General features: G+C 40.8%; 1 protein-coding gene across 5 annotated transcripts; it reads left to right on the top strand.

The window, feature by feature from the left end:
- The first annotated feature begins 58 nt into the window (after positions 1-58).
- Positions 59-18,734, top strand: LOC307091239 (macrophage mannose receptor 1-like). 5 transcript variants are annotated; one of them, XR_013812722.1, is made up of 12 exons: positions 59-284; positions 660-8,708; positions 8,941-9,327; positions 9,445-9,798; positions 10,260-10,351; positions 10,957-11,031; positions 15,777-15,815; positions 16,063-16,141; positions 16,234-16,449; positions 16,567-16,923; positions 17,295-17,383; positions 18,080-18,734. XR_013812722.1 is itself a non-coding variant. In XM_079758179.1 (7 exons), coding segments are annotated over exons 2-7 (1,029 nt in total). In that variant the 5' UTR covers positions 59-284; positions 660-8,431; the 3' UTR covers positions 11,113-14,025. The 5 variants fall into 5 exon arrangements, 2 of the variants coding, with proteins under 2 accessions (XP_079614305.1, XP_079614304.1); XR_013812723.1 differs by having other exon boundaries at positions 16,063-16,449; XR_013812724.1 differs by having other exon boundaries at positions 16,063-16,460.
- The last annotated feature ends 642 nt before the right edge of the window (positions 18,735-19,376 follow it).

Here is a 19,376-nt window from a genome sequence, read left to right as displayed (position 1 = left end):
AGGTGAGCAGAGCAGTTCTCCCGAGTTAACGTCCATGGCTGTGGGAGGGTTGCTGATCATCAGTTGCTGTCTTAGCCGACTGGGTTCCATTTATTCAAAACCATTTTATCTTGATAGTCTCTCACCTCCCTACACAGAAACTCTTAACAAATAATGATTTAGTATTGTTGACATAAGGGAACTACTTTTCTCAGCGTATCAACACATCTACTGAGCACTCTGGTCTCCATCCACATCTACAGGAGCAGCAGCTGCCAGCAACAACTACTTAAATCGCAGGCCAGGTGAGTCCAGAACAGTCCATTTAAAACTTGTCTAGTTTATATGAAAAAATTAACTGGACACGACGTAAAACATGTCTTCAAATATAAACTAGACACGTTTAGTTAATATTTGAAGACATGTTTCATGTGTATGTCATTGTCAAACAATACTCTCATGTTTATTACATATATGTATGCGTTTCCGTTGTTGCTAGCCAGCTAATGCTACATGCTTTTCGCTGTCAGCGTCGGCAACTTTTTGAGTGCAATATTGAGACGCTATTTTTGCTTATGCACACAATGGCCTTCCCGCTCGAAGGAAACTTGTCTTTATTAACCGAGATCAATTTCGAACAATCGTTCTTGTCTCTTAACGCGGATCGTCGTTCTTTTCAGGTGCAGTGAGAGATGGTCTGCATGGAGCCCTGAGTCCGGCGGGGCTTCATGTGGTGCTCGGGCCAGGCTGGTTGGTGTCTCCCGTGTTTGAATGTTTCAAATTGAAGGTCGTTGGTGTCCTTCCTTGTCTTGCTTTAAAATAATCGTAGAATTATCTGACATTCAGGCCTACGCTTTTTTTTTAAATTAAATCTCATCGTGTTCGAATTCCCGCTGAAACAGTTTGACCGGTTGCCTTGGTAATCTCCGTGTGGTTAATTTGCAGTTGCGGTGTTGCCAGCTTGCTGTTACATTAAACTGTAATCAGACAACGCGGTTATATGCTATAGATCCTAGAGTATCTGTGGTATAAAGGCTGAGACGAATTTCGAATTATAAATATGTAAAATCCATAACGTTAGCTATCTGGCTCATAGCTCAGCGGACTAGAATACCTCATAGAATCATTGCTTGTTGGCCTGAAACGGAAAGGGGGGCTGTTCACGTTTGGTTGTAGTTGCTCGATTCTCCGTCTCATCAGTAGAGCTACAATCGAGCGAAAAAACTACAACCAAACGTGAACACCCCGCTTTTCCGTTTCCGGCCAACGAGCAATGAGTCTTCCAACAGAAATCAATGGGATTTACAAAATGCGCTAAATGTGCAATAAAACACGATAAAAACTGTATTAAGCTACGATACTTGATTCAACCACTCTATTTCATCCTAGACAAACCTCAAAGTGGGCTCAATGTTCAAAATACCGGAAAAAACGAATAGCTCACAGCAACATATTGAAAAAAAGAACTATGAACTAGTTCAATTTTTGGAACTGTGAACGTAGTTCAAAATTTTGAATTATGAACGTTTAACTGAACTAGTTCATTTTCAAATTTGTGAACTGAACTTTGAACTAGTTCATGTAGAAAGTGAACTTTCCCAACACTGCCTACGGCGACAAACGGCCCATGGGAACCGTGTTGGCTACCCCTGATTTACTTAGCCTATGTAGCACCCTTTACTGACCTGAAGGGGGAAGCAAAGTGTTGGTCACTGTTACACTTCTAATGGCATGTTATGCCTAGAAACTGAATTGAATCACGCACACACTGAGAGCCAAGTTTAACCGTACTTTACTTCAAGGTGTCTCCGTCAAGAAAGAACGTTACAACGTTGACGTGCTGACGTCATCAGTACATGACATCCCCCCCTTTCTTGGATTAAAACTCTAATATTCCCTTCACATAAACATTCAGTTTGGCTACTTGAACACTAACCATATAATGAATCTAATCAACATATTCTCTGTCAGAATAAACCTTTGGTTCTTTTCCAATAAACATTTATGTCCTCTAGCATTGTGCATTAATTTTCATTGAACATAAACATGAACATATGCATTACTATAACACATTCACTTCATAACAAAGCTTGTGAATCTCTGGGGCATTTTCACTTCTCGGCGCGGTCGCTCCGTCTGCACTGTAAGAGGTCGGCATGGTGTTGACCCCTGAGCGAGCGTCTCTGGTGTGGACGTCACAACATGTTCTGGTGGCGTGTTTACTGTCTCACTCACTGTCTTTGGTTCACTTCCACCGGGTGGGGGTGTCTGCTGAGCTGGTGTGTACACTTTGAGATGTGTGGTGTTTCTGGAGTACTGAGCTCCTGTGGGTGACTCAACTACCACACAGTTACCGTTCTTACTAACTACCGTGTGAGGTGTCTGGTTAAATGTTGTTGTGAATTTATCTGTCTTGTCCTGTTTCAAAAGCACCTTGTCTCCCACCTGCACTGGGGACAGTCTGGCTCCGCGCCGCTCGTCAGCATACATTTTGGACTTGCCCTTGTGCTCAGCATCAGTGTCTCTGGCCTCGAGGTCACTCCTTGGTGTACTGATGTCTGGCAACTTTCCCCTGAGCTTCCGTTTGAACAGGAGTTCGGCGGGGCTCCTGCCCGTGGTGGAGTGGTCGATGGATCTGTAGATGCTGATGTATCGGCGTAGTTCCTTCTGCCAATCCAGTCCCTCTGCCTGTGCGATGCGGATCCGTTTCATGATCGACGCATTTTGCCTCTCGACTTCTCCATTCGCTTGTGCCCACCTAGGCGTCGTCTTCACGTGTTGTATGCCGTTCTCCTGACAGAAGTCCTGGAACTGTGATGACAAGAACTGTGGCCCACAGTCAGATCTGATAGAGACAGGCGGACCGTGGCGGCTGAAGATGTTCTCTAAACAGTCTATCACTTTGTCTGTCGTGGTGGATCGCATGATCTCGTATTCATAATAACGGCTGTAATAGTCTACAACTACCAGGATGGAGTGTCCTGTTGGCAATGGACCTAACAAGTCTGTGGCAATGTCCTGCCATGGTCCATCAGGGAGAGTTGTTGGCCGCAATGGCTCTGGTACGTCAGGCCGTGCCACTAGTTGGCACCCATGGCATGATTTGACATGTTTTTCTGTCGCCCCATACATTCCTGGCCACCACACCTTTCCCCTCAAATGTTGTTTTGTCCCTACAATGCCTAAGTGTCCTTCATGAGCTAAGGCTAACGCTCTGTTCTGTAGAGCATGTGGTAGGACAATCCGTGTCCCCCTCAGCACTAATTGCCCAATGGTACACAGTTCATTTGCAATACGGGCATAAGCTGAGCACTTATCAAATCGGCCCGTCTGTATTGCTTTTCTCACCTCAGACAGTACTTCATCCTCTGCGGAGGCTCTCTCTACCTCCCTCGTAGTCAGTGCCCTGGGCGTCGCCTGCACCGCCACGAAGCGCACGTATTCCTCTGCTCCGTGTGCATGTGTCGTCTTCTTCGCCGTCTCCCCCAGGAGACGAGACAGAGGATCAGCAATGTTGTATTTCCCGGCTATGTGTATTACTTGAAAGTCATAAGGTTGGAGGCGGAGCACCCAACGCTCAATCCGCGCACATGGCTTTGATCTGGGGCTATAGATCACCTCCAGGGCCTTATGATCTGTTACCAGGTCGAACCTCTTGCCATATATGTACGGATGTAGGCGTTCACATGCCCAAACCAGTGCCAGGGCTTCACGCTCCGTTTGGGAATATCTCTTTTCACAGTCTGTCAGGCTCCTGCTCACGTAGCATATAGGCACCATAGCTCCCTGCTGCTCCTGTATCAGAACTGCTCCTATGCCCACTGGCCCTGCATCAGCTATCACTTTTGTGGGGGCATCTTTGTCAAAGTATGCCAGCGTGCTCGCCTCGGCTAACTTATTCTTGAGTGACTCGAATGCCACTTTCTGTTCAGGGCCGAAGACAAATGGCACATCTTTCTTGGTCAGTCTCCGCAGCGGCTCTGAGATGGCAGCGAACTGGGGTATGAATCTGCTACTGTACCCAGCCAAACCCAGAAAACTGCGGACCTCTGATGCATTCTCTGGCTCGCGTGCCTCCACCAGTGCTCTCACTCTCTCATTTGTGGGTCCTATTCCCTTTTCTGACAACAGTATGCCCATGAAAACTAATTTGTCCATCTCAAACTGACACTTCTCACCATTTAAGGTTAGGCCGCATTTCTCTAGTCTCTCCAGTACGGCGTGTAGTCGCTTGTTGTGTGTCTCACAGTCGGGTGCATGGACGATGATGTCGTCTGATATGTTGGCCACTCCTTCGATGCCAGCCAGTGCCGTCGCCACTTCGTGTTGGTACTGCTCACTCGCTGATGAGACCCCGAATATGAGTCTTTTGTAGCGGTATGTTCCACTGTGCACGGCGAACGTCGTTATAGCTCTTGACTGTTCTGTGAGCTCCATCTGGTGGTAGCCCCATTTTAGATCGAGCTTACTAAACACAACTGAGCCATTCATATCGTGTAGCAGTTCATCAACTGTCGGGATCGGATATCTTCCTCTGATAATAGCTCTGTTTGCCCTTCTCATGTCTAGGCATAGACGAATGTCAGTGTCTTTTGCTTTTGGAACTACTACGACTGGGTTTACCCACGGTGTTGGACCCTCAACCTTCTCGATAATGTCCATTCTCAGCAGCTCCTCTATTTTCTTGTCAACCGCCTCTCTCAGGTGGAATGGTATCCGTCTCAGTGGTTGTGCAATGGGTTCCACATTGTCGTCGATGTGCAGTCTGATTTGCTTGGTATTGAGTTTACCCACCCCTGTGAAGAGCTTTGGGTACTTCCCTCTAACCTCTGCCTTTACATCAGTAACCGCTGCTACATCTACACCCACCTTTAGCACACCTAGCTTTGTAGCTGTCTCTCGGCCTAATAGCGGTACTCCCTGACCTGCTATTACTGTAAATTCTGCTTTTGTTTCCCTTTTCCCTATCCTCATTTCACATGTGAATACTCCCTTCACTAGTAGTGGTTCATTTGATGAGTATGTGTATAGTTTTTTATCTGACTTGAATGACTTACACTGTATCTTTTCTTTCTTTAATCCTTCCCATGTATTTTCATCTACTATGTTGGTCGTAGCCCCTGAGTCAATTAACATCACTAGGTCTACACCTCCCACATTAAATGTTAGTCTGTCAATGCAGCTATTGTCACATACTACAAATGCAAAATCATTATCCTGCTTTTCTTCCTTTCTTGAGTCTACATATTTCACTGACCCCTTGCTAGCTTTAGATTTGCACATTTTGGCGTAGTGGTCTTTACCATTGCATTTTCTGCAGGTTTGTCCACGTGCTGGGCATTTCTCATCTTTTGCAAAGTGGTCTCCGTGCCCACATCTAAAGCACACTTTCTCTTTCCCTTTTTCCTCTCCATCACGTTTTCGGCTCTTATTCGCCCATTTTCCTTTGGCTATCTGGTTTACAGTCCCAGTGCCTTTAGCCTCCGTGCTACTCACACGCATGGCCGCCATTTGCTGTTCAACACGTTCACATTGTGCAGCGATCTCCAGCGCTCTTGCCAGAGTCAATGCCGAGCCCTCCTCGAGCAACTTTCTCCGCACATATTCTGAAGTGCATCTACTCAGTACAGCATCCATTAGCTGGTTAGCCATGTCAGCCCCAAAAGCACAGTCTTTGGCTGTCTGCCGCAAACGCGTTACAAACTGCTGTACAGTCTCCCCATTGTTCTGTGATATTTGATAGAAAGATTGGCGCGCGAACGCGGTATTCACCTGAGGCACGAAGTAGTTGTTCAGAGCATCCACTGCCTTGACATAGTCCTCTGAACCTCCCGTGTCCTCAAGAGTGGAAAAGACATCCTGCACATCTGTCCCAGCGTGATGCAAGAGTAATGCCCTTCTCCGAATTTTAGTGTTATCGCTCACATTTTCCGCCATAATCAATCCTTTGCCGTCTGCGAACAGCTCAAACGCTGTCAGCCACCGTGTCCAGCGAGGTCCTAGCGTAGCAGGCTCATTGTAGCACTCAAACTTCGGCACGTTAGAATTATTGTTCTCCATCTCGTAGACAAACTAAACTCACTTCAGATTTAACTAGTACCGAGCTTGGTCATCCTCGTCGCCAATGTTACACTTCTAATGGCATGTTATGCCTAGAAACTGAATTGAATCACGCACACACTGAGAGCCAAGTTTTACCGTACTTTACTTCAAGGTGTCTCCGTCAAGAAAGAACGTTACAACGTTGACGTGCTGACGTCATCAGTACATGACAGTCACCTGTCAGAAAGCCTTTGATCAGGTAAAGCCCTTGTTATGATCAACCCAGTGCTTGCTGATCCCTTTTTAAAACCACCTTTTAAGTTGCAGGTTGATGTAATAGACGTAGGCGCAAGTGCGTTCATGTTGCAAGCCGAGACCGGGATGTAACAACCAGTGAGTTTCTTTTCTAAAAAGTTGAGGCACTACCACACTTTGATGTGTATATTAGTTAGTACACAGATCACAACACGTTGACATTCTTGCAATTCGGTCAGGAATCACTCATGTCATAGATCTGACCATTTGTTTCATGAAATGGTAATACAATTTAGTTGTGCGCTGGTTCCACTCTTTACTGGTGCACCCTGCTGTAGGGTTTAAAGCATGACATACAGATACAGAATACCAACAGCATTCCAACATTTGACAGGGAGCACGGTACAACCCCCATGGGGTACATCAGACATCTCAATATTACATCGTAATATTATTGATTCTATATATGTAATTCCATATCAGATATTAGTTATTATTAGATGTTATTTTTTATCGATTAGTTATTATTGATAGGACATTAGTGAGACGTTATAAGATATAAGTGCTCAGTTAATAGATGCTAGTTCTTATTTATTAGAATTAGATGTGTTTTGAGATATGAATGATAAGTTTTAGATGTCTGTTATCATTTATTGGATATTAGATGTTAGTTATTAGATATGAATGATTCAATATTTGTTTTTAGATATAAGTGATTATTAGGTTAGTTATTATCGACTAGTTATCATTGATCATACATTATTGATTAGATATTAATGATTAGATATTTGTGAATACTTAGGGGATATCAGTCATGATCCATTAGATATTAGTTATTAGATAGGTATTTATTTAGCAAGGGTTCCTGACCACTTCCTCTCCTTAGAGGAACTTTATTGGTCATTTAGCTTTGCATGAACACAAATTAAACTCGTTTCCATGTGTTTTGCATTCTCATACTGTTCAAGAGCTAAATCAGCCATGGGCTCTGGGTCCGACACAACTTCTGCTATAAACAATACAGTCAAACAAAAGATCCCAGCCTGTTATGACACACCAGTTGTCATGACTAATCAATTTACATAGTTACAATAATACCACATAGTATTTTTATAATAGTACATACTATTGTGTGTTTTTACTGTATCGTAGCCTGAATTTAGGTAGTTTTTCCGGCAGATGCTTTTATGCAAAGGGCCTTACAGTAGATACAGAGACTGGTCATTAAGGAGAAGGTAGGGGTTAGGGGTCATCTTGCTCAGGGATGACTACAGGTAAACTGAGGACATTGGTGATCAAACAGCCAAACCACTTGCCTGTTATGACACACCAGTTGTCATGACTAATCAATTTACATAGTTACAATAATACAACACGTTATTTTCATAATAGTACATAGTTATGGAAAATCTGTGTTTTTACAGTATCGTAGCCTGAATTAAGGTAGTTATACTTTTGTGTATGTGGAAGATCGTGTGAGATTTCTTTTTTTGTTCAGATACTTTTATGCAAAGGGCCTTACAGTAAGTACAGAGACAGGTCATGAAATGGTTGGATTAGTTTGGATTTGAATTTGGAAATGTTTTAAAGATCCCATGGCATGCTACTTTATGAATGCTTTTATATAGCTGTTAGTGGGCCCCTATACAGTAGGCTACTTGAAGACATTCAAGAAATTCAGCCTTGGTGCAGAGTTCCAGCCACTACTTTCTAAACATGGGTAGGGATGGGGCAGAGCGGCTGTGGAGTGGTTGGCTGCTCCAGAGTTGGGGAGCCTTGGCAGAGAATGCCCTGTCTCCAAAGGTCAGCAATCTAGTGCGGGGGATGGCCAGCAGGTCCTGGTCAGAGCGTGACTGAGTGTACCATGCAAATGTGTCCATAGGACATATTTTTTTAAGCTACTCCAACTTTGGTTATGGGCAAACCCATCCTCCTCCATAGTCAAACTCATGTCTGAGACAGATGATACTGGCGGAGGGAGGATAGGGGTACCTTGAACCATGCGGTTTGAGACACAGGAAGACTTTGCATGACTTCCAGTCTAAGTATTGCCTGTATTAACAGAAAGAGAAAAGAGTGAGAGACAGAGAGAGATTATTCCAGATAATCAGATCGGACACATTTGACGGGTTGGGTCCTCTCCAGCTCACCGGCAAGTAGGTACTTCAAGAACTGGTATTTAATTAGCCAACACATTTATAGAGTATGTATATTGATTCTACTGCGTGTCTCAGTCAGTTAATTATTTTTTTCAACGTGATATTTGTATTCTATATTAATAAGAAATGCATAAAAACGATGAATGAATCTATTCATGTTTGATATTGGCATGTGTGATTGGTTCATTTTTTTGAAATTATCCTTATTGAATACAACATTTATTTTTTCCGCAGTGATTGAAGGGAGCATGATATACTTTCTGCTGTTTCCAGGTTTGTGAGTGTTTACACTGCATGAAATGATATATGATTAATTTCTCCTTCTTATGTCTAATCACCTGTTCTACTTGTGTTTGACATGTGTTCTACCTGTGTTCCTGTTTTACTTGTGTTTGACATGCATTTGTTTTACCGGTTTACCTGTATTTCACCGGTGGTCACCGTATTGCGCCTTGTGTTTTACCTGGTTGCCATTGCGGTAACCTGTGTTCAAATGTGTTCCCAGGTGTCTGTTCAGCCATTCATCAATACTATTTTGTCGATAAGCGCCTGACCTGGAGCGACGCCCAGAGCCACTGCAGGCAGTACGGTGGTGACCTGGCCACCATACATGGCCCAGAGAACCAGACAAGGCTGGTGGAATTAGGTGGCAAGTACAACTCCCATCTCTGGATAGGGCTGTACGACAATGTTGAATCCTGGACATGGTCGCTGTCGGAGAACGCTAATTATAGCGGCGGAGAGGTGGAGCCGTGGAGCTGGCCCTGGAGGGGACACGAGCCAAACAACGTTAATGGCAGGGAAGGATGCGTCTCAATAAACATTACAACATGGCTCGATACCAATTGTAATAAGGAATTGTTCTTCTTTTGCTTCGACAACGACACAAAAGGTGAGGCCCTGATATAAGCTTTAGTAGCAGTAGGATAATTACAACTTGCCACTGGAGAAGGCCAATAAAACTTGTATTATTTAGTGAGTTGACTCTTTTTCTTTTCCTTAATTGCAGACGCTACGCTCAGTGATTCCGGTATCGTCTACATCAACATAAGGAAGAGTTGGTGGGATGCCCAGTCGTACTGCCGGGAACACCACACAGACCTGCCCAGCATAAGGAATTTGGAGGAGAACAGTTTGTTCTCACAAATTAATAAACCGATACAAAAGAAGTGGATTGGACTGCACCGGAACATTTGGAGTACGTGGTCGGATGGGAGCAACTCCTTGTACAGAGACTGGAAGGCCGGAATGCCCAAGAACATTGGGAAGACCATGACTAACTGCGCTTTGGCTGTAACCAGCTATGGTTGGCAATGGAGAGATTATCCCTGTCAAAACAAGTACAGATTCATTTGTAGCGTGGGTAAGATTTGCGCTTAATATTTTGTTTCAATAATCAACTAATCTGTCTATCTTTTTGAATTCATGTCTGTCTGTCTCTGTCTGTCTTGTTTACTGTTGTTTGTTAACTTTGCATAATAAATTGCATATTATTCTGAATTGGAACTTTGCAATCAGCAATTAGCTAATCTTGATAGTCGCAATTTATGTATATAAACAAACACAAAAATTACTAACATTTCCAAAGACATAACATACAAACCGTTACAACTTACAAGCAATTGTTATTTTGTTATTTTATTATAATTGCTGTTTATATACAGCAGGCACCACATAATATTCCTTGATTTGCTAATCTATCACAATGAAATAATCACAATAACAATATCAGGTAAAATAATCGCTAATAAGATAATTGTTGTCATAATTGCAGCTCTTCTGTCTTGTTGACTGTTTAAATGCTCTACAACATTGTGCTTTCAGTTCCAGCCATAAAGCAGTCGTTAGGAATAAAGCTCAGCTTGGCAGACATCGACCCCAATGACCGTGAACTGACAGAGGCAATCCTGAAACAGGTCAAAGTTCAACTAAATTACTGTTGGTAGGCTTAAGCCTAGTGAATGAAAAAATAAAGTTATATCAAAGTGCAGAGCATCCACTGGAAGTATTGTAGAATACAGTCCACATTCATTGTATACTTAGGTCTATGCTGTCTTAAACTGTATGTAGTCTCAATAGACGCAATCTGCCAGCCCAGACAAAATCTCGGAGTCATGACAAAATCTTTCCCCGGCTGCCTTCGAGCGGTCAATATCACAGGTCTATTTGAGAGAAAGACACATGTCATTTTCTTGTTTGGTGAATTAAACAAAATACAGAAAATAAAGGAAAAATATTTTGTTTTTGTCTTATTTCTTGCAAACTTTCTCCAAAAATGAGATTTTTAGCAACTTTTTTATCTATCTTACTTTAAAATCTAAAATTAAAAACTATATTACTAAATGTATCGTTAATAACTATGGAAATGACCTCATTTAGCTGACTTCCTATTGTTAACTTTGTTTGGATATAATAATAAAGCCCAACATTATATGGCAAACATATTTATATCTTTATATGGCTAACTTCATATAGTAATTTAGGTAACATTCTGTAACTAACTTTGACTGTCTTATTGCAGTTGCACGGGAAGCTGAAGGAAAAGATGGTGAACAAAGACTTCAATCTGACTTGGACGAAGGCCCCGGACGGAGAGGTCTTCCACAACACACGCAAAGACGAGAAACAACAACATCCTGAATTTGCAGATGAAAGATGTCTTCTAAAGATTGAATAGCCTAGCTTTGACGATAACAGTCAGTTAGCACCTTGTTCTACAGCAACCTCTTCAACTAACCCAGTGGTTCCCACTCTGTTTTTCCCCCTAACCTAATTTTAGGGTTGTTTTACCCAACATCTGCTCAAAATATCAGTGTCTCAGGGTTGGGACCTGAACTCCACTAAGTGGTTTGGAGTAGCCTAGCTTACTTGTGTCTATGAAGGCGGGTCTTTTGGGACCTGTGTGAGACCTCCAAATTGTTATCAATATTTTTTGTAATACGAAAGATATCATTGCATATCTCTCGCTCATAAATCAGCAAGGTCCCCCGACCTCATATCCGGCCAACCCCAGTGGGGTCCCGACCCATAGATAGGGAACGATTGAACTCCCTATACTATACTATACTATACTATACTATACTATACTATACTATACTATACTATACTATACTTTATTACACGGGTCTTCTCAATGTCGTGCAACGCTCCGTTCACATGCATGGGCCCATCACAACTTCCGGCGGTGAATTATATTACATAATTCACCATTGCCAAGTATAATTGACCGCTGTCAAGGTAAACAAAGGATTTTTTGCATCTAATGACGTATTTGGTATCAATACAGGACACCTCTGCTGCGCGTCGGTGTCCTGTTCGCCCTGTCGGGGCTTATTTTCCCGTTATACCACAGTCTGGGAGAATGTTCGATTCTGATTGGCTGCAGGGTGTGCATTAACTCCTCATATATGGACACCTGCTAAGTAGTTCCAGTCAAATTGTCTGATGACCGTTCTCAATTAATGCGCTAGCTGGCGTATTGTATCAGCCTGTCTCAAAAATGAGTAACCATAGCAACGGGAACGCAGTCAAAGCCGACGGACTAGAATACCGCCCGTTGCCAAGTCGTAGCTAAGGTCCGTCCTAATCACTGGAGTAGTGAACAACGATCCGTTGCATAAGAACCTTACGGGAGGGTAATGGTTGTTCCAGGAATTAGTCAAACCCTCAGGCGTTACCAGGGAAACAAAGTCGTGGCTTGTGAAAAACTTTATATTTGGATTGTAAAACGCATGAAAATATAAATGAATGGTCTTAATTTATTTTCTTTCGCAAGTGACCGTGGTACAAGCGGGATAATGCTTGTGCCCTGTGGACGACGCGGAGGCGTGAACGGTTGCCTCCGCGTCGTCCATTAATTCCTGATAATGGACACCTCGTCGGGCATTATCCCTTACATAATGACCCGCGTTCTATACATTATCCCTTATATGTCGCATGGCGTAACGTAGGTCTGAAAACTAGCAATTACAGATAAAACTGATGAAACAGCTGAAACAGCTATAGAATCGCCCAGTTTTATATTATTAATAAATAACGATGAGAATAGTGAGCTGGATTGGACCCAAAACAATTTAAAGATATTTCTGAAACATTTTAAAGATATTTTTGAAACATTTTAAACACATTTTTGAAACATTCTAATCATCTTTGTGAGTTTTTAATTACATTTCTTAACACATTTTAACATCTTTATCCAAGCATGGTTTGCTTAACTTTTTTTAAATACATTTGAACAGCTTAATCTGTAAACTGCCAGTTTAGCCTCCTTTTTAGCTCACCGCTACTTTAGCGGGAGCAATGAGTTTGCGTTTGACTTTGCGTCTTCGCGTTTTTTTCTGTTACTTTTTCTGGTTTATTTTTTCTCACGTCGCATCCCCCCTGAGGAACTCTGGCGCCCCCCCAGGGGAGGCGCGCCTCACAGTTTGAAAACCACTTGATTAGATATAGGTGATTAATTATTAGATGTTAATTGTTATAAAATATAGATTAGATGTTAGTAATTCGATATAAGTGATAGTTATTTGATGATGATAGTTATTATTGATTGAATGTTAGTTATCAATTATTGAGTCAGAATAAGTTATTACTTAATAAGTGATAAATTGAATTGATGAGATATCCGATTTTCATTTTTGTCATAACCTATTATTGATTCGATATATGTAATTAGATATTAGATGTTCGCTTTTATACAATGTTAGTTATTATCAATTAGTTATTATTGCTCAAACATAAGTTATTATCGACTTGCTATTATTGATTATACATTAAAATGTGTCCAATCTGATCAAATGTTATATATTTCTCCCTGTCTCCACAAAGAACAATGTTTAATTCTTGCAGCCAATGCAAAGTCTTCCTTTGACTCAAACTGCGCGGTTCAAGATAACCCTCCCATCCTTCCCCCTGTCTCGTCTGTCTCAGCGTTAGTTGGACTATGGAGGAGGACTTGGTTTTGATTTGCCCATAACCAAACTTCAAAACCTAATGCAAACAAAGATATTGGCATGTACAGCCAAGAGATTGAATTGCAAATCATAATCCAATTCAATCCAAGTTTATTAGAACATAATTGAACATACATATATTTATATCCGTATGTACATGGTGAAGGATAGTGCAGTGGTTAGGGTGTTGGGTGTTGGGTTCTGGGTTCAATGTCCACAGTTCTACTGTAGGGCTACTAGATCAAGATACTCCCCAACCTCTACCTCATGATATGTAACCGAATAAACTCACTGTAAGTGAATGTTTTATGTGATTACAAGTAGAGTTAATTATTTATTAAAACAGATAGTACTAGTCCTTGATTCTGATTGACATGTAGCAGTTAAAATGCTCTGTAAACATAGACCTGTGACTGCATAACAATTAATTTTAGATTGAATGCACAGCCAATCTTCAAGTAAGCTAGCCTGTGTTGCTTGGCAACCATATACTGTCTTGAGGAACTATATCGCTGTGCGGAAGAACAAGTCTGTTTTGTTTTCAATTATTGTTCACCTTTTATGTTGCTGTGTTTATTTGGTTAAATCCCACAAAGTAGTAACTGTTTTACTAGCCATTTAATGAAAGCAATAAACCTACCGTGATCTATTGCATTAATCGGTTTTTCAATATTAGATATTAGTTATTTCTCACATATCATTGATTTGAATTTAGTGATGAGCTATTAGATTTTATTAATTTATTAGCCAGTATAACTTTATTATATATTTTACTTATAATTGATTATATATAAGTGATTGGTGTCAATATTATTATTGATTAGATATGAGTGATTCATTATTAGATGTTAGTTGTTATTAAATATTTATTAGATGTTATTAATTCGATATAAGTGGTAGTTCTTAGATGATTATAGTTATTATTGAGTCAGAATAAGTTATTACTTAATAGTTATAAGTGATAAGTTATAAGATGTAAGTTATTGTTGAGATATACGATTTTCCTTTTTAGTAATAACCTATTATTGATTCGATATGTGATTAGATATTAGAATTTCGCTTTTATACAATGTTAGTTATTATCAATAAGTTAATATTGATCAGACATAAGTAATAAGTCATTAGATATAAGTGCTAAGTTATTAACGATTTGTTATTATTGATTATACAGTGATTAGATATTAATGATTCTATATTAGTGAATAGTAGTTATCATCCATTGGATATTAGGTATAAGATGTTAGTTGGTTATTTAACAGTGGTTCCTGACCACTTACTCTCCTTAGAGAAACTTTATTGGTCATTTAGCTTTGCATGAACACAAATTAAACTCGTTTCCATGTGTTTTGCATTCTCAGAACCCTTCAAGAGCCAAATCAGCCATGGGCTCTCGGTCCGACACAACTTCTGCTATAAACAATACAGTCAAACAAAAGATCCCAGCCTGTTATGACACACCAGTTGTCATGACTAATCAATTTACATAGTTACAATAATACCATAGTATTTTCATAATAGTACATACTATTGTGTGTTTTTACAGTATTGTAGCCTGAATTTAGGTAGTTTTTCCGGCAGATGCTTTTATGCAAAGGGCCTTACAGTAGATACAGAGACAGGTCATTAAGGAGAAGGTAGGGGTTAGGGGTCATCTTGCTCAGGGATGACTACAGGTAAGCTGAGGACATTGGTGATCAAACAGCCAAACCACTCTCCTGCCGCTCTAATACATAACTAATATATCTGTATATGATGCTCAATTATGTTCTGCTGAAATGGTTGGATTAAGTTCACCTTTTGATTTGAATCTGCAAATGTTTTCAACGTCTCTGTTTTTACCATGCAAATGTATATATAGGAACGTATTTTTTTAAATACTCCAAGTTTGGTTATGGGCAAATCAAAACTGAACGTAAACCCATCCTCCTCCATAGTCAAACTAATGTCTGAGACAGATGACACGAGTAGGGGTACCTTGAACCATGTGGTTTGAGACACAGGAAGACTTAGCATGACTTCCAGTATATACATATTTCATTCTTTTAAAACAGAAAGAGAAGAGAGTGAGAGACAGAGAGAGATATTCCAGATTATCAGATCGGTCACATTTGACGGGTTGGGTCCTCTCCAGCTCACTGACAAGTAGGTACTTCAAGAACTGGTATTTAATTAGCCAACACGTTTATAGATTATGTATATTGATTATACTGCATGTCTCAGTGTAGGCTATCTCAGTTAGTTCATTATTTTTTCAACAAGAAATGTTTACTCTATATTTATAAGAAATGCATAAAATTGGAATGAATCTGTTCATGTTTGATATTGGCATGTATAATTGGTTAATATTTGTGATATTATCTTTCTTGAATGCATATTTTTATTTTTTTCACAGTGATTAAAGGGAGCATGATATACTTTCTGCTGTTTCCAGGTCTGTGAGTGTTTAAACTGTATCAAATTATGTAAGATTCATTAACTCTTTCTTCTAATCTCCTGTTCTACCTGTGTTACTATTTGACTTGTGTTTGACATGCAATTGATTTAATGGTTTCCCTGTGTTTACCTTCGTTTAACCTGTCGTACCTGTCGTTACCTGTATTCTAGCTGTGTTTTACCTGTCGTTACCCGAGGTTACCAGATTGTACCCTGTGTTTACCTGTGTTCAACTGTGTTCCCAGGTGTCCATTCAGCCCTTCATCAATACTATTTTGTCGATAAGAGCCTGTCCTGGAGCGAAGCCCAGAGCCACTGCAGGCAGTACGGTGATGAGCTGGCCACAATACACGGCCCCGAGTACCAGGAGAGGCAGGTGGAAGTAGCTCGCAAGTACAACTCCCATCTCTGGATAGGGCTGTACGACGATGTCAAATCCTTGACATGGTCGCTGTCGGAGAACGCTAATTATAGCGGCGGAGAGGTGGAGCCCTGGAGCTGGCCCTGGAGGGGACACGAGCCAATCAACGGTAGAGACATGGAAGGATGCGTCAGAACACGCTCCGGAGAATGGGACCTAACTGATTGTAATGCGATCCATTACTTCTTCTGCTTCGACAACAACATAAATGGTGAGGCCCAGGTAGAAGCTTCAGAAGTAGTAGGAAAATTACAACTAGCCACTGGAGAAGGCCAATAAGACTTGTATTATGTAGAAAGACCACTCTTTTCCTTTTCCTTAATTGCAGACGCTACGCTCAGTGGTTCAAGTATCGTCTTTATCCGAAAATTGAAGAGTTGGTGGGATGCCCAGTCGTACTGCCGGGAACATCATACAGACCTGCCAAACATAAGGAACATGGAGGAGAACACATTGGTGTACCAAATCCATATTCTCTCGACATGGAAGTGGATTGGACTGCACCGGAACCTTTGGAGTACGTGGTCGGATGGGAGCAACTCCTCGTACAGAAACTGGAAGAACAACAGCCCACCAAACCGCCCTGCCTGGACCGAGAATAGCTGCACTTTGGCTTTATCTAACTTTGGTTGGCAATGGGCCGTTAGATGATGTAACTCCAAGTTCAAATTCCTTTGCAACGGGGGTAAGATTTGCTCTATTTTGTTTCAATAAAATATTATGTATTTCTGTCTGGCATCTGTCTGTCTTTTTGACCTCATATGTCTGTCCTTGTATCTTTCTTGTTGACTATTGTAGTCTTAGATTTGAAAAAAATGATACTGACATAACCTAAAACAAACTGTTACAACACAGCAATTCCTGTATTGATATTGAAATTATTGTTTATATACAGCAGGCGTCACAGAATATTAATTTAATTGATAATTTGTTAATCGCAATGAAATAATCACAATAACAATTTCAGGCAAGATAATCACCATAATATTATGATCTAATATTGCAGCCCTTCTGTCTTGTTGACTGTTCAAATGCTCTACAACATTTTGCTTTCAGTTCGAGGCAAGCAGTCGTTCAGAATAATGCTCAGCTCAGCAGACATCGACCCCAATGACCCTGAATTGAGCGAGGCAATCCTGAAACAGGTCAGAGGTCAACTCAATTGCTGTTGGTAGGCTTAAGCCTGGTGAATGAGAATAAAGTTTTCTCAAGGTGCAGAGCCTCAGCTGGAAGTTTTGAAGAATACAGTCCACATTCACTGTATGCTGAACTTAGCTCTCAGCTGTCTCAGACTGTATGTAGTCTCAATAGACGCAGTCTGTTAGTCCAGACAAGATCTCGGAGTCATGGCAAAATCTTTCCCATGGTCGTCGAAGGTCAGCTGACTTTGAGGGGTCAATATCGCAGGTATATTTGAGAGAAAGGCACACATGTCATTTGTTATTAGGTGAATTAAACACAATAGAGAAAATAAGGGAAACGGAAATATTTTGTTTTGGTCTTATTTCCTACCTTCTTTCTCAAATATTGAGAATTTGGACTGCAGTACCCATTTTGAACGATCTGTGTCGATTGTTACATATTGTATCTTTCAGCCAAAATCTAATGTTATTGTTTACAAACAGAAAAAAGGGTCTATAACTCTTTATATAGCTAACATTATAGCTAAAATCTAAAATTAATAACTTTATAGAACTAACTATCTAACATGATATGTAAGTAACTTTATGGAGGTAACAAACTATTAGAAGCTCAACATTATTATATAACATATGACATATTTATATGGCTAACTTTATATAACTACCATTCTGTAACTAACTTTGACTGTCTTATTGCAGTTGCACGGGAAGCTGAAGGAGAAGATGGTGAACAAAGACTTCAATCTGACTTGGACGAAGGCCCCAGACGGAGAGATCTTCCACAACACACGCAAAGACGAAAAACATCCTGAATTTGCAGATGAAATATGTCCTCTAAAGATTGAATAGCCTAGCTTTGACGATAACAGTCAGTTGTTCTAAAGCAACCTCTTCAACTAACCCACTGGTTCCCACCCTGTTTTGCCCCATGACCTGACTTTAGGGTGGTTTTAACCAACATCTGCCCAAATATATCAGTGTGCCAGGGAAGGGACATGCACTCCACTAAGTGGTTATGATAGCCTAGCTTACTTGTGTCTATGAATGCAGGTATTTTGGGACCTGTGTGAAACCTCTAATGTAATATAAAATGTATCAATGCATATCTCTCGCTTACAAATCAGCAATGTCCCCCGACCCCATATGTGGCGGTCCCGTATGCGGTCCCGACCCATAGGTTGGGGACCATTGAACTCCCTATACTATACTATGTAGCATGGCGTAACGTAGGCCTGAAAACTAGAAATTACAGATAAAACTGATGACACAGCTGAATCAGCTCTAGAATAGCCGTTCTATATTATTTATTATTAATTGTTTAAGGGTATGAACGCAAGACTTTCAACAGTGCCTAAGGGGGATGTCCTTGATGGGCCGTCAAGTTATAGATTAATGGATTCTCTGAAACGGACTCGTGATGATTGAATAATGGCGTGTTGATTTACCATGCACATGATTTGCATAAATTAAAGTTAAATTTAAGTGGTGACCATTGATTTAATATATTCAGACGCTTCATTAGCAAACTCATGAAAAATGATACCAGGATGCTTGTAACAATTTGTCTTCCTATGTTAATTTGTGTTTGAGCAGATAGGCAGCGAAAAAGATGAATTAAGTAGAAACAGTGTGGCTTGCTTTGCCATCACACCAATAAGAGACATTACCGTGTGCCTTGTTCTGCACTTATTGGCTACCAGGTAAAAGAAAAAGCCCGCCAAACTCACCCAAACCCTGTACGTCTTCCCTTTCATACCGGCCCTGACAGAACCCACAAGCGCTCAGTACATGGCCTGACTTGCAGTGATTTCACAGCTTTTGACACTTGTCCTCATCTCTCAAAAACCGCATCGTGTTAGAAATGGACATGCTCTGTATTAAATGATCGAGTTCAGTTGTAGCAGTAAAGCAACGGCAAATACGACACTGAATGATATTACATGAGGTAATTCCTTAGTATGTTATGTCAAGCCCTTTAATAGGCCAAAAAATAACT

The sequence above is a fragment of the Pollachius pollachius genome (genome assembly GCF_949987615.1).
Source record: "Pollachius pollachius genome assembly, chromosome: 20".
NCBI lineage: Eukaryota > Metazoa > Chordata > Actinopteri > Gadiformes > Gadidae > Pollachius > Pollachius pollachius.
The sequence above is the reverse complement of the archived record's forward strand: the minus strand, read 5'-3'. Positions and strand labels throughout refer to the sequence as shown.